Source organism: Ahaetulla prasina, chromosome 4, assembly GCF_028640845.1.
Source record: "Ahaetulla prasina isolate Xishuangbanna chromosome 4, ASM2864084v1, whole genome shotgun sequence".
Taxonomy (NCBI): domain Eukaryota; kingdom Metazoa; phylum Chordata; class Lepidosauria; order Squamata; family Colubridae; genus Ahaetulla; species Ahaetulla prasina.
The window spans coordinates 1,835,001-1,848,995 of record NC_080542.1 but is presented as its reverse complement, the minus strand read 5'-3'; the positions used below and the strand labels follow the sequence as shown (position 1 = coordinate 1,848,995).

The window sequence follows — 13,995 nt, the reverse complement described above, 5'->3', positions numbered from 1 at the left end:
AGTCGCCAGCCGGGCGCGGGACCCCCGGCTCGCTGCTTCTTTCCAAGCGCTTCCAGGCGTCGCGGGCAGCCCCCTCTCCGGGACCTTTTGGGGACTGCTGCCCCTCCAGCCTTGGGATTAAACTCGACGGCCGCGATCACAGGCGACCCCAGCCTCAAAAAACACCAGGAAAGATGCCAGCCGGCTTCCAGCAGATCCGAGGAGAAGAGGAAGAGGAGGAAGAGGGGGAGGCGGTGAAGGTGATTTGGAGCGTGAGGGGTGGGAGGGGGTGAGAGGAAGACTACCAGGTCAAAAAAGCCCCCCACCCCAATTTCCTCCGCGCGAGCGGAGCGCTTGGGAAAGCCTTCGGGGCGCTTCGGCGCCCGCGGGCGCTGTCTTGCAAATGGCTCCCGGGACGGGAGTCTTCCTTCGTTTCTCTCCCCCCATCTCCCCGTGCCTTGTGCGGGGGGGCGGGGAGGGAGCCGCACCTGCCCGCGGGGCCTCTCAAGGTTCTCTGTGCCTCTGAGCACGTGCAGAGAGCTTTGCCGGACTTTCCCCCTCCCCCCTCCCCACGCGTCAGATGCACATGTCAGCCGTCCAGCATGTATTGTTCATGACCTGGCATGTGCAAAAATAAAATAAAATTCAGCAGGGACATGTTTTAAAGCCCTCCCGAGGTTCCTCCTGTTCTCATTTTAGCTTTATGGGCTGTCAACGGAGTTGATTTCATCCGGATACAGATTAACAAGAGTTGGAAGGGGGACCTTGTAGGTCATCTAGCCCAACCCCGCCCGCCCGAGCAGACCGTACACCAATATTTGACAGATGGCCGCTCCATTCCCTTCTTGAAAGCAACCCGGATGGACAGTTGAGCAGGTTGTGAGGATGGAAGGGAGGCCTCGAATCTGGGTTTCTCGTACACGAATCTGATCTCTGGATCAATAAATCTGAAAGGGCATGTTTCTAGACCTCATGGAATTCAGGAAGGAGGCCGGCGCCTGTTAAAGAGGGAGTTTTTATCCATTTAGGGTGGGGTGGGGTGGTGTCTCTTATTGGCAGTGCAAAGGAGCATTTTTCTTACAGAAATACCATACAGGTAGTCCTCGACGTATGACGGCTCACTTAGTGACCGTTCAAAGTTCAACCGGCAGAGGAAAAAAGCGACCGATGACCGTTTTTCACACTTAACGACCGTTGCAGCATCCCCGGGGTCACGTGATCCCAAATCCAGACCCTTCGCGATGGATTCACGTTTATGACGGTCGCAGCATCCGGGTGTGTTGTGTGTCAGGTGATTCCCCTTTTGCGACCATGTGGCGAACAAGGGGGGGTGGGGGAGAGTCTGGTTCGCTTAACAACCTTGTGACTCGCTTCACGATGGCAGTGATTCGCTTAACAACGGTGGCACAGGAAATTCGTAAAGTGGGCCAAAATGAATGTTTCGCTTAGCAACGTCAATTTGGGGCTCCACTGTGGTCGTAAGTCGAGGACTACCTGTGATGATATAGAGCTTTGCCCCGTAAGTGTGGGGGCCGAGGGCAGTCCTTTTGAAATAACTACCTTACCAATGTGGCTCAACCTTGGGAAGTTTAAGCGGTGTGGACTTCAATTCCCAGAATTCCTTGCCCACAAGTGGTGAAATTAGACGTGATTCATTGAACGACCGCCTCGCTTAGCAACAATGATGGGAGCTGTAATCCAAAAGCAGTAGAAGGGGATTGGATAGCCCCTAATCAGAAATAGTATAGGTGTCCTGCAAGAGCGTAGGGGCTGGACTAGATGGCCTCCAAGGTCCCTTCCAACTCTTTGTTACTGTTAAAAAGCTGTAGTCCTTGACTTACGACCGCAGTAGAGCCCCAAATGCCTGTTGCTAAGTGAGTTTTGCCCCGTTTTAAGACTTTCCTTGCCACCGTCGTTAAGTGAATCAGGGCAATCGCGAAGTCAGTCACACGGTTGTTAAGTGAATGGCTTCCCCATTGCTTGTGAGAAAGTCACAGTAGGGGATCAATAGTGACCTCTTGGACACTGTGACTGTCGTAAATATGAATCAGTTGCCACGCGTCCGAATTTTGACCCTACTGTGACGGTCGTAAGTATGGAAAAACGGTCCTGTGTCACTTTTTTCAGTACTCTTGTATATTTGAACTGTTACTAAATGAACTGTTGTAAGCCAAGGACTATCTGTAGCTGCAAATGAACTGCAATTAGGTGCGGAAGCCAATTAAAGATTAATAACATTTTGCAGTTATTCATTAATTGCAAAATGTTATTAATGTTTCCTCATTTATATATCCATAATTTCTTAGCTTTTAAGGGACTGTTTCTGAAATCTGGTGCCTTTAAGCGGTGTGACTTATTTATTTATTTTGAAATATTTATTTATTTATTTTGAAATATTGTTTTGCTTGCTTGTTTGTTTGTTTGTTTCGAAATTTATTTGCTGCCCTTATGGGAATCAAACAATTTCGGGTGGTTTTACAGCATAAAAACAAAGGAGCTCTTGCCTCACAATCAGGAAGGCTGTGAGTTTGATCCTAGGTAGAGGCAAATATTTCTCTCTCTGGGCACACTGAGAATGTATCTGCTGAACAAAACTCCACATAGGCGACAGGAAGGGCATCCGGCCATTAAAAAACACTCTTCTAGCTCCATTCAGTTGCCCAGAACTCCAGCCCGCAAGGGATTATGGAGTTGTTAAAAGAAGACCATAGATAGATGATAGTTAGATGATACGTAGGTAGGTAGGTGGGTGGGTGGATGGATGGATGGATGGATGGATGGATGGATGGATGGATGGATGGATGGATGATGGATGGATGGATGGATGGATGATGGATGGATGATGGATGGATGGATTAGATAAGATATAGATGGATGGATGGATGGATGGATGGATGGATGGATGGATGGATGGATGGATGGATGATGGATGGACGGATGGATTAGATAAGATAAGATATAGATGAATGGATGGATTATGGATGAATGGATGATGGATGGACGGATGGATGGATTAGATAAAATAAGATATAGATGGATGGATGGATGGATGATGGATGGATGGATGGTTGGATTAGAGATACTTAGGTGGATGGATGAATGGATGGATGGATGATGGATGGATGGATTAGATAAGATATAGATGGATGGATGGATGGATGGATGATGGATGGATGGATGGATGGATTATGGAGTTGTTAAAAGAAGACCATAGATAGATGGATGGATGGATGGATGGATGGATGGATGGATGATGGATGGATGGATGGATTAGATAGATAGATGGATGGATGGATGGATGGATGGATGGATGGATAGATAAGATAGATGGATGGAATGGATGGATGATGGATGATGGATGGATGGATGGATGGATAGATAAGATAAGATATGGATGGATGGATGGATGGATGGCTGATGGATGGATGGTTGGATTAGAGATACTTAGGTGGATGGATGAATGGATGGATGGATGATGGATGGATGGATTAGATAAGATATAGATGGATGGATGGATGGATGGATGATGGATGGAGGGATGGATTAGATAAAATAAGGTATAGATGAATGGATGGATGATGGATGGATGGATGATGGATGGACGGATGGATTTGATAAGATATAGATGAATGGCTGGATGACGGATGGACGGATGGATTAGATAAGATAAGATATGGATGGATGGATGAATGGATGATGGATGGATGATGGATTGATGGATTAGATAAGATATAGATGGATGGATGGATGGATGGATGATGGATGGACGGATGGATTAGATAAAATAAGATATAGATGAATGGATGGATGATGGATGGATGGATGATGGATGGACGGATGGATTAGATAAGATATAGATGGATGGATGATGGATGGATGGATGATGGATGGATGGACGGATGGATTAGATAAGATAAGATATAGATGAATGGATGGATGATGGATGAATGGATGATGGATGGACGGATGGATTAGATAAGATATAGATGAATGGATGGATGACGGATGGATGATGGATGGATGGATGGATGATGGATGGATGATGGATGGATGGATGGTTGGATTAGATAAGATGGATGGATGATGGATGGATGGATTAGATAAGATATAGATGGATGGATGGATGGATGATGGATGGACGGATGGATTAGATAAGGTATAGATGAATGGATGGATGATGGATGGATGGATGATGGATGGACGGATGGATTAGATAAGATAAGATATAGATGAATGGATGGATAGCGGATGGACTGATGGATTAGATGGATGGATATGGATGGATGGATGGATGGGCGGATGGATTAGATAAGATATAGATGAATGGATGGATGAATGGATGGACGGATGGATTAGATAAGATAAAATAAGATGGATGGATGGATGGATGGATGATGGATGGATGGACGGATGGATTAGATAAGATATAGATGAATGGATGGATGATGGATGGATGGATGGATGATGGATGGATGGATGGATAGATAAGATAGATGGATGGATGAATGGATGGATGGATGGATGGATGGATGGATGGATGGACGGATGGATTAGATAAGATAAGATATAGATGAATGGATGGATGACGGATGGACGGATGGACTAGATAAGATAAAATAAGATATGGATGGATGGATGGATGATGGATGGACGGATGGATGATGGATTAGATAAGATATAGATGAATGGATGGATGACGGATGGATGATGGATGGATGGATGGATGATGGATGGATGATGGATGGATGGATGGTTGGATTAGAGATACTTAGGTGGATGGATGAATGGATGGATGGATGATGGATGGATGGATTAGATAAGATATAGATGGATGGATGGATGGATGATGGATGGACGGATGGATTAGATAAGGTATAGATGAATGGATGGATGATGGATGGATGGATGATGGATGGACGGATGGATTAGATAAGATAAGATATAGATGAATGGATGGATGACGGATGGACTGATGGATTAGATAAGATAAAATATGGATGGATGGATGGATGGACGGATGGATTAGATAAGATAAGATATAGATGAATGGATGGATGACGGATGGACGGATGGATTAGATAAGATAAAATAAGATGGATGGATGGATGGATGGATGATGGATGGATGGACGGATGGATTAGATAAAATATAGATGAATGGATGGATGATGGATGGATGGATGGATGATGGATGGATGGATGGATAATTAGATAAGATATAGATGGATGGATGAATGGATGGATGGATGGATGGATGGACGGATGGATTAGATAAGATAAGATATAGATGAATGGATGGATGACGGATGGACGGATGGATTAGATAAGATAAAATAAAATATGGATGGATGGATGGATGGATGATGGATGGACGGACGGATGGATTAGATAAAATATAGATGAATGGATGGATGATGGATGGATGGATGGATGATGGATGGATAATTAGATAAGATATAGATGGATGGATGAATGGATGGATGGATGATGGATGGATGGATAATTAGATAAGATATAGATGGATGGATGGATGATGGATGAATGGATGATGGATGGCTTAGATAAGATATAGAAGGATGGATGGATGGATAATGGATAGATGGATGGAATAGAGAGAGAGAGAGAGAGATTAGCACTGGGGGCTGTGCTGTACCTCCATGTATATATATATGGAGCACATTATATATCCTAAGCAATAGGTTTGACGGCCGAGAAAGGGTGCAACGGTGTGCAGAGCGTGTGTCCCCAATGAAAGCAACATTGCTGGGCAGCTTTTTCATAGATTGTAGGTGTCGTCTTTGTTTTATTTTATTTTTTTATTTATTTATTTGTCAAACACAACAGTATATATATGTATAAGCATGAAATAACTATATGAAATCGGATGCAATCAAAGGGAACATTAGGACAGGAACGGTAGGCACGTTTGTGCGCTTATGCACGCCCCTTATGCTCCTCTTAGGAATGGGGTGAGGTCAATAGTAGAAAGTTTTTGGATAAAACTTTTAGGATTGTGGGAAGAGACCACGGAGTCAGGTAAGGTGTTCCAAGCACTGATGATTCTGTTACAGAAGTCATATTTCCTGCAATCTAGATTGGAGCATCGCACTGGGAGAAATCCATTGTGTTGCACATTGGATTAGGAGGCTGGCCACACACACACCCCAGTTTACACACACACACACACACACACACACACACACGTGTCTGTGTAAAAGTGCATTGCGTTTTAATTGGTGCAGGGTCCCGCTGTGTGACTTTCGGCGCTTGGCCGGGTGTTCAGCTCTGCTTATAGCTCCTGTCACCTTTGGAGACCTTTTTCCTTGAGCCTGGAGTGAAGTCGGTTTCTAAAAACGGCTCGTTGGGGTTTCAAGTCTCCCCCCCCCCACTCACACACACACACACAACTAACACCCGGCCAGGAAAGGGCTGAGGTTGCCCTGCAAGGGGGGGGGGCTGTTTTTCTTTCCCTCTCTCCCTCCCTTTCGTGTGTTCCTTCCTTCCTTTCTTCCTTCCTCCACTCTTCATCCCTCCTTCCCTTCCACCTTCCTTCCTTCCATACATATTTTTTCTAGTACGCTTTTTCAACCCATCCCACGCTTTTTCAATTTTTCTTCCTCCTTCCCTCCCTCTCTCCACTCTCTTCCTTCCTTCCTCCATTTTCCATCCTTCCCTCCCTCCCTCTCTCCCTTCTGTCCTTCCTTCCTCCCGTCCTTCCTTCCCTTCCTCCTTCCCTCCGTTCTTCTCTCATACATTTTTTAACCTTCCTTCTACTTGTTTCTTCATGCCTTCCTTCCTCCACTCTCCTTCCTTCCTTCCCTCCCTCCCTTCCCCTCCTTCTCTCCCCTCTCTGTCCTTCCTTCCTTCCTTCCTTCCCTCCTTTCTTCTCTCATACTTTTTCTTTTTCAACCTTCCTTTCACTTCATTTCTCCCTTCCCTCCCTCCCTCCGTTCCTTCCTTCACTCTCCTTCCCTCCTTCCCTCCCTTCTCTGTCCTTCCTTCCTTCCTCCACTCTCCATCCCTCCATCCTTCCTTCCATCCATCCATCCATCCTTCCCTCTTTCCCTCCCTTCTCTCCAATCTCCTTCTCCCTCCCTCTCTTCTCTGTCCTTCCTTCCTCCCCTCTCCCTCCTTCCCTCCCTCCCTCCATCCTTCCCTTCTCTCCAATCTCCTTCTCCCTCTCTCTCTTCTCTGTCCTTCCTTCCTTCCTTCCTTTCTCATACTTTTTCTTTTTCCGGTCTTCCTTTCACTTCCTTTCTCCCTTCCCTCCCTCCCTCCTTTCTTCTCTCATACATTTTTTAACCTTCCTTCTACTTGTTTCTTCCTGCCTTCCTTCCTCTACTCTCCTTCCTTCCCTCCCTTCTCTGTCCTTCCTTCCTTCCTCCACTCTCCTTCCCTCATTCCCTCCCTTCTCTGTCCTTCCTTCCTTCCTCCACTCTCCATCCATCCTTCCTTCCATCCATCCATCCATCCATCCTTCCCTCTTTCCCTCCCTTCTCTCCAATCTCCTTCTCCCTCCCTCTCTTCTCTGTCCTTCCTTCCTCCACTCTCCATCCTTCCCTCCCTCCCTCCATCCTTCCCTTCTCTCCAATCTCCTTCTCCCTCTCTCTCTTCTCTGTCCTTCCTTCCTTCCTTTCTCATACTTTTTCTTTTCCGATCTTCCTTTCACTTCCTTTCTCCCTTCCTCCTCCTCCCTCCCTCCTTTCTTCTCTCATACATTTTTTAACCTTCCTTCTACTTGTTTCTTCATGCCTTCCTTCCTCTACTCTCCTTCCTTCCTTCCTCCCTCCTTCCCTCCTTCTCTCCCCTCTCTGTCCTTCCTTCCTTCCTTCCCTCCTTCCTTTCTTCTCGCATACTTTTTCTTTCTTTTTTCAACCTTCCTTTCACTTCCTTTCTCCCTTCCCTCCCTCCCTTCATTCCTTCCTCCACTTTCCTTCCCTCCCTCTGTTCCCTCCTTCCTTCCTTCCCTCCCTCCCTTCTCTCCCCTCTCTTTCTCTCCCTTCCTCCCTCCCTTTTCCAGAGATCTCAGACGCAAAATACCCAAACAAACCCAAGTTTATTTCTCTGGGGAAGAAGGGCCGGTTCCTAGGAAGGGCGGGGAGGAGTTTCAGGTTTCTTTTGGGAGCTGCTGTGTTTATCTGTGCGTGACAAAGGCATCGGCCCAACCACTTAGTTCAGGTTGTGCCTACGCACAAACACACAAACACACAAACACACAGAGTCCTCCCACGTCCTTGAGTGACCTTGAGAGCGGATCAAGGGTTGTTTGCAGGCTGTGTGTGGAAGCCTTGTGTGTTTGTGTGTGTGTGTGTGTGATTGCTATCCAGGAGAAACAAACATACTTTTGAATACTTTGAAAAAAAGTTTTTTTTACTGCCCGCTGAGCAGGCTTTGGGAGGGACTGCAGGCTGCAAAAGGCCACCTTAAGAGATTGCCTAAAATAGACGAAAAAGCAAAATGACTCACGAAGAGACAATGTCCCTCTGAGCATGCGCAGAGAGCCTCTCTTCCCCCCCCCCGCCTTAACCGGACGGATAACGGTGCTAAAATAGGAGCAGCTTTGCCTCCCAAGAGAATATGGAGGCTTTATGAGCCGTGGACTTCCATTCCCAGAATTCCTCAGCCGGCTGCGACTGCGACCGCCTCAGGAATTCTGGGAGTTGAAGTCCACCGGTCGTAAAGTCGGCCTGCATTGGAGTAACGCAGAGGGTCCTTGAGCTACAACCGTTCGTTTAGTGACCGTTCAGAGTTCCCTGGCAAAAGGGACCCAACCCGGGACTTATTTTTCACACCCGTTGACCGTTGCAGCCTCTCCTGGGATTTACGTTTGGATCCTCGATCGTTGACTCGCGTTTATGACGGTCGCAGTGGGACACGTGATTCCCCTTTTGCAAACTTCCGATAAGCAACGTCAACAGGAAAGCCAGATTCGCTTTAAAACTTTCTTTCTTTCTCTCTCTTTCTCCCTCCCTCTTTCTATCCTTCCTTCCTTCCTTCTTCCTTCCTTTCTTCCTTCTTTCTTTCTTTTTCTTTCTTCCTCCCTCCCTCTTTCTCTTCCTTCTTTCCCTCCTTCTTTTCTTGTTCTTCCTCCTCCTCCTCCACCCTCCTTCTCTCCCTTCTCTGTCCTTCCTTCCTTCCTTCCTTCCTTTCTTCTCTCATACTTTTTCTTTCTTTTTTCAACCTTCCTTTCACTTCCTTTCTCCCTTCCCTCCCTCCCTTCATTCCTTCCTCCACTCTCCTTCCCTCCCTCTGTTCCCTTCCTCCTTCCTTCCTTCCTTCCCTCCCTCCCTTCTCTCCACTCTCTTTCTCTCCCTTCCTCCCTCCCTTTTCCAGAGATCTCAGACGCAAAATACCCAAACAAACCCAAGTTTATTTCTCTTGGGAAGAAGGGCCGGTTCCTAGGAAGGGCGGGGAGGAGTTTCAGGTTTCTTTTGGGAGCTGCTGTGTTTATCTGTGCGTGACAAAGGCATCGGCCCAACCACTTAGTTCAGGTTGTGCCTACGCACAAACACACAAACACACAAACACACAGAGTCCTCCCACGACCTTGAGTGACCTTGAGAGCGGATCAAGGGTTGTTTGCAGGCTGTGTGTGGAAGCCTTGTGTGTTTGTGTGTGTGTGTGTGATTGCTATCCAGGAGAAACAAACATACTTTTGAATACTTTGAAAAAAAGTTTTTTTTACTGCCCGCTGAGCAGGCTTTGGGAGGGACTGCAGGCTGCAAAAGGCCACCTTAAGAGATTGCCTAAAATAGACGAAAAAGCAAAATGACTCACGAAGAGACAATGTCCCTCTGAGCATGCGCAGAGAGCCTCTCTTCCCCCCCCCCGCCTTAACCGGACGGATAACGGTGCTAAAATAGGAGCAGCTTTGCCTCCCAAGAGAATATGGAGGCTTTATGAGCCGTGGACTTCCATTCCCAGAATTCCTCAGCCGGCTGCGACTGCGACCGCCTCAGGAATTCTGGGAGTTGAAGTCCACCGGTCGTAAAGTCGGCCTGCATTGGAGTAACGCAGAGGGTCCTTGAGCTACAACCGTTCGTTTAGTGACCGTTCAGAGTTCCCTGGCAAAAGGGACCCAACCCGGGACTTATTTTTCACACCCGTTGACCGTTGCAGCCTCTCCTGGGATTTACGTTTGGATCCTCGATCGTTGACTCGCGTTTATGACGGTCGCAGTGGGACACGTGATTCCCCTTTTGCAAACTTCCGATAAGCAACGTCAACAGGGAAGCCAGATTCGCTTTAAAACTTTCTTTCTTTCTTTCTTTCTCTTTCTCCCTCCCTCCTTCTATCTTCCTTCCTTCCTTCTTCTTCCTCCTTCCCTTCCTTCCTTCCTTCTTTCTTTTTTCTTTCTTCTTCCCTCCCTCTTTCTCTTCCTTCTTTCTCTCCTTCTTTTCTTGTTCTTCCTTCCTCCCTCCTTCTCTCTTTCTTTCTTTCTTCTTCTTCCTTCCTTTCTTCTTTTTCTTCCTCCCTCCCTCCCTCCCTCTTTCTTTCTTTCTCTCTTTCTTTCTTCTTTTTTCTTTCTTTCTCTTTCTATCTCCCTTTCTTCCTTTCATTTTTTCTTCCTTCTTTCTCCTCTCTCCCTGTTTCTGCCTTCCTTTCTTCTTCCTCCTTCCTTTCTTCTTCCTTCCTTCCTTTCTTCTATTTTCTTCCTCCTTCTTCCCTTTTCCTTCCTTCCTTCCTTCCTCTTCTTTCTTTCTGTCTGTCTTTCTTCCTTCTTCCTCTTTCTTTCTTTCCTTCCTTCCTTCCTCTTTCTTTCTTTCCTTCCTTCCTTCCTTCCTTCCTTCTTCCTTCCTTTCTTCTTGTTTCTTCCTCCCTTCTTCCCTCTTCCTTCCTTCCTTCCTTCTTTCCTCTTTCTTTCTTTCTGTCTGTCTTCCTTCCTTCTTCCTCTTTTGTTCCTTCCTTCCTTCCTTCCTCTTTCTTTCTTTCTGTCTGTCTTCCTTCCTTCCTTCCTTCCTTCCTCTTTCTTTCTTTCTTTCTTTCCTTCCTTCCTTCCTTCCTTCCTCCCTCCCTCCTTTCTTCCTTCTTCTTGTTTCTTCCTCCCTTCTTCCCCCTTCCTTCCTTCCTTCCTCTTTCTTTCTTTCTGTCTGTCTTTCTTCCTTCTTCCTCTTTCTTTCTTTCTTCCTTTCTTTCTTCCTTCCTTCCTTCCTTCCTTCCTTCCTTCCTTCCTTCCTTCCTTCCTTCTTCTTCCTTCCTTCTTCTTGTTTCTTCCTCCCTTCTTCCCCCTTCGTTGCTTCCTTCCTCTTTCTTTCTTTCTGTCTGTCTTCCTTCCTTCTTCCTCTTTCCTTCCTTCCTTCCTTCCTTCCTTCCTTCCTTCCTTCCTTCCTTCCTTCCTTCCTTCCTTCCTTCCTTCCCTTCCTTCCTTCCCTGATCCTGCAGAATGGTCCTGCATTTCCTAAGAATTCTGCCAGCTGCTCCTTTTTTCCAATTTAAAAGTTTGAGCTGATGACGTTTTTCTTTTTTCCCATTTAGTCGCTCGTTAGTTTTACGACTGTAAAACAGTTTTATGACAAACGGGCGCCTACCTGGATGGGCACGTAGAGCAGGTGTGCGAGTTACCCACACCTGCTTGCATTGCAGCCTCTGGAGGAAAAGCCTTCCGGACAATTCTATTCCGCACCGGTTGGGCTCCCTCCTTGGGAACACAGGTAGTCCTCCACGTACGACCGCTCCCTTAGTGACCGTTCGGAGTTACGCCGTCACTGGAAAGAAAGGGACGTAGGAGCCTTTTTCACGCTTACGACCGCGGTTGCGCCCCTGTGCTCGCGTGATCAAAATTCGAACGCCCGACAACTGACTCATATTTACGACGGTCGCGGTGTCCCCCGATCCCCTTTTGCGACCCCCTGGACAAGCAAAGTCAGCGGGGAAACCAGACTCACTTAACAACCGTGCTCCTAATTGAACAGCTGCGGCGATTCACTTAACAACGGTAGCGAGCTAAGTCGTAAAAACGGGACAAAACTCAAGGGACAAAATTCCCACTTGGTCGTAAGTCGAGGACTACCTGTACCTTTAACCCCCCCGCCCAATAGATAGGAAAAGGGGGTTTAACTGGGGGGGGGGAGCTTGAGAAAACCCCCTCTTCTATTCCTGCATGTTTACAATGGAAAGTTATTTAATTTATGACTCGGCCAAAAGATAATAAATCGGCTAACAGGTTTTCCCCGCAAATGGTTTTATAATTTTTGGAGAGCTGCAGCGAATGCAGGCCGTCCCCGCACTTACAACGGTTCGTTTAGTGACCGTTCGAAGTCAACGGCACTGAGAAAAGTGACTTAGGACCGTTTTTCGCACTTACGACGACCGTTGTAACATTCCCCCCCCCCCCCCGTGGTCGTGCCATCAAACTTCCGAACTCATGTTTATGACGGTCACAGCGTCCTGGGGTCACGCGATCCCCCTTTTGCGACCTTTGGACGGTCAGTGGAGAAGCCAGATTCACTGAACAACCATGGTCCTCATTTAACAGCTCCAGTGATCCACTTAACGACGCTGGCAAGACAAAGTGTAAAAGGGAGCAAAACTCACTTAGCAACCGGCTCACTTAGCAGTATATTGTGTTTGTACGTTGAGGACTAAGTTGTGGCTAAGAAAGCCACACACAAGGGGGGGTGTTTGAGTAGGGTACTTTGGGGGGGGGCGTAGAAACAGACACCGAGAAAAAGTTTTCCCTCCCCCCAGGCAAAGAAAATACGGTTTCTAGGCCAACTTTTCAGGGTCATAAACTCTTTTTTTAAAAAAGGAGCTGCGATGGCTCTCCTTGGTTTGCATCCAGTCCTCCATAAGGATCGGCCAAGCTGCCAGTCCTCAAGGAGGTCGCCAGTGGCCCAGTCGTCAAGTGGCCAAGTTGCCAGTCCTCAAGGAAGGCTCAGATGCTGGCGGGCCTCGCTTCCCTGGGCTCCCAGGGGCTTCGGATCCGCCCTTCTCCTTCCCTATGGCGGTCATTAAGGGGGGGGGGCTCACCTCGCTCCCACAACTCCTCCCCTCCCTCCTTCTCTGCAAATTAACTTCTTCCCCTGTTTACATTTGCCAGATTTTCATTTTATCCCCTAATATGGACTTCGGTGCTGCAAATCCCCGAAGATGCGACGTGGGAGTGCTCTGGTTGGGGAAAGAGATGCCCCGGACTGTCCCATTCCTCACCCCCCCACCACCACCCTCCCCACCCCTGCTGGCCCTTCCCCAGATCCTCACCCCTTCCCACGCGTCCATCGGGGTTGCCAGGAAGGCTCCTTAAGAAAGAGAGAAATTGGGGTGGGGGGAAATCAAAATTGCAGACGTAAAATTGCGTCTATTGCAAGAAGAGTTGCAAATTTCCTGGAGGGGGGCACCGACTCCCCCACCCCCCACCCTCCACCCACATCTTCGGGGTGTGTGTGTGTGTGTCTCCGCAGCCCATCTTTAAACTCTCGGAGCTGTTCCCAAGAGCATAGAGACAGGCAGAAATGCAACAGGGATAGAGAGCTCTCCCTGGCGGAGACTTTAGTGGTGGAAAAGACACACACACACACACACACACACAAACTCTCACACCAACACACAAACTAATGCAAGTGGGCGAATTTTCTGTTTCAGGCAGGAAAGTCTCGACTAATGTCGGAGGCTCTTGACCGGCACAAAAATACACACAAAACCCGCCAAGAGGTGAATTCTCTGTTTTAGGCAAAAAAACAACAACAACTCCAAACCAGCCAGAGATTCTGACAGGCACGAAAATACACAAATACACACATACACACACACTCAGGCACATAAACTACATTTATGCAAAGAGATCAGGGTTTGTGTTTTCAGGCTAAACAGCCCGAACCTGCCAGAGAGAGACTTTGATTGTTTTGTGGCTTTGTGTATTTTGTGTATATTTTTGTGCCGTCAAGAGCCTCTGACATATTTGGGGCTTCCTGCCTGAAATAGAAAATTCATCCATTTGCACAAAACTACACACACATACTGTATGCAAATAGACGAATTTTCTGTTTCAGGAAAAAAAAACAACACACCGCAAAAACCC

The 13,995-nt window shown here is 47.3% G+C and overlaps 1 protein-coding gene across 1 annotated transcript in view; it reads left to right on the top strand.

Moving 5' to 3' along the window:
* SLC2A4 (solute carrier family 2 member 4) overlaps window positions 1–13,995 on the top strand; it is a 41,399-nt gene continuing 27,404 nt past the window's right edge. Inside the window, exon 1 of the mRNA XM_058183130.1 lies at window positions 1–239. Coding sequence (XP_058039113.1) covers window positions 174–239 — 66 coding nt within the window. The 5' untranslated portion in view covers window positions 1–173. The remainder of the gene's footprint in view (window positions 240–13,995) is intronic.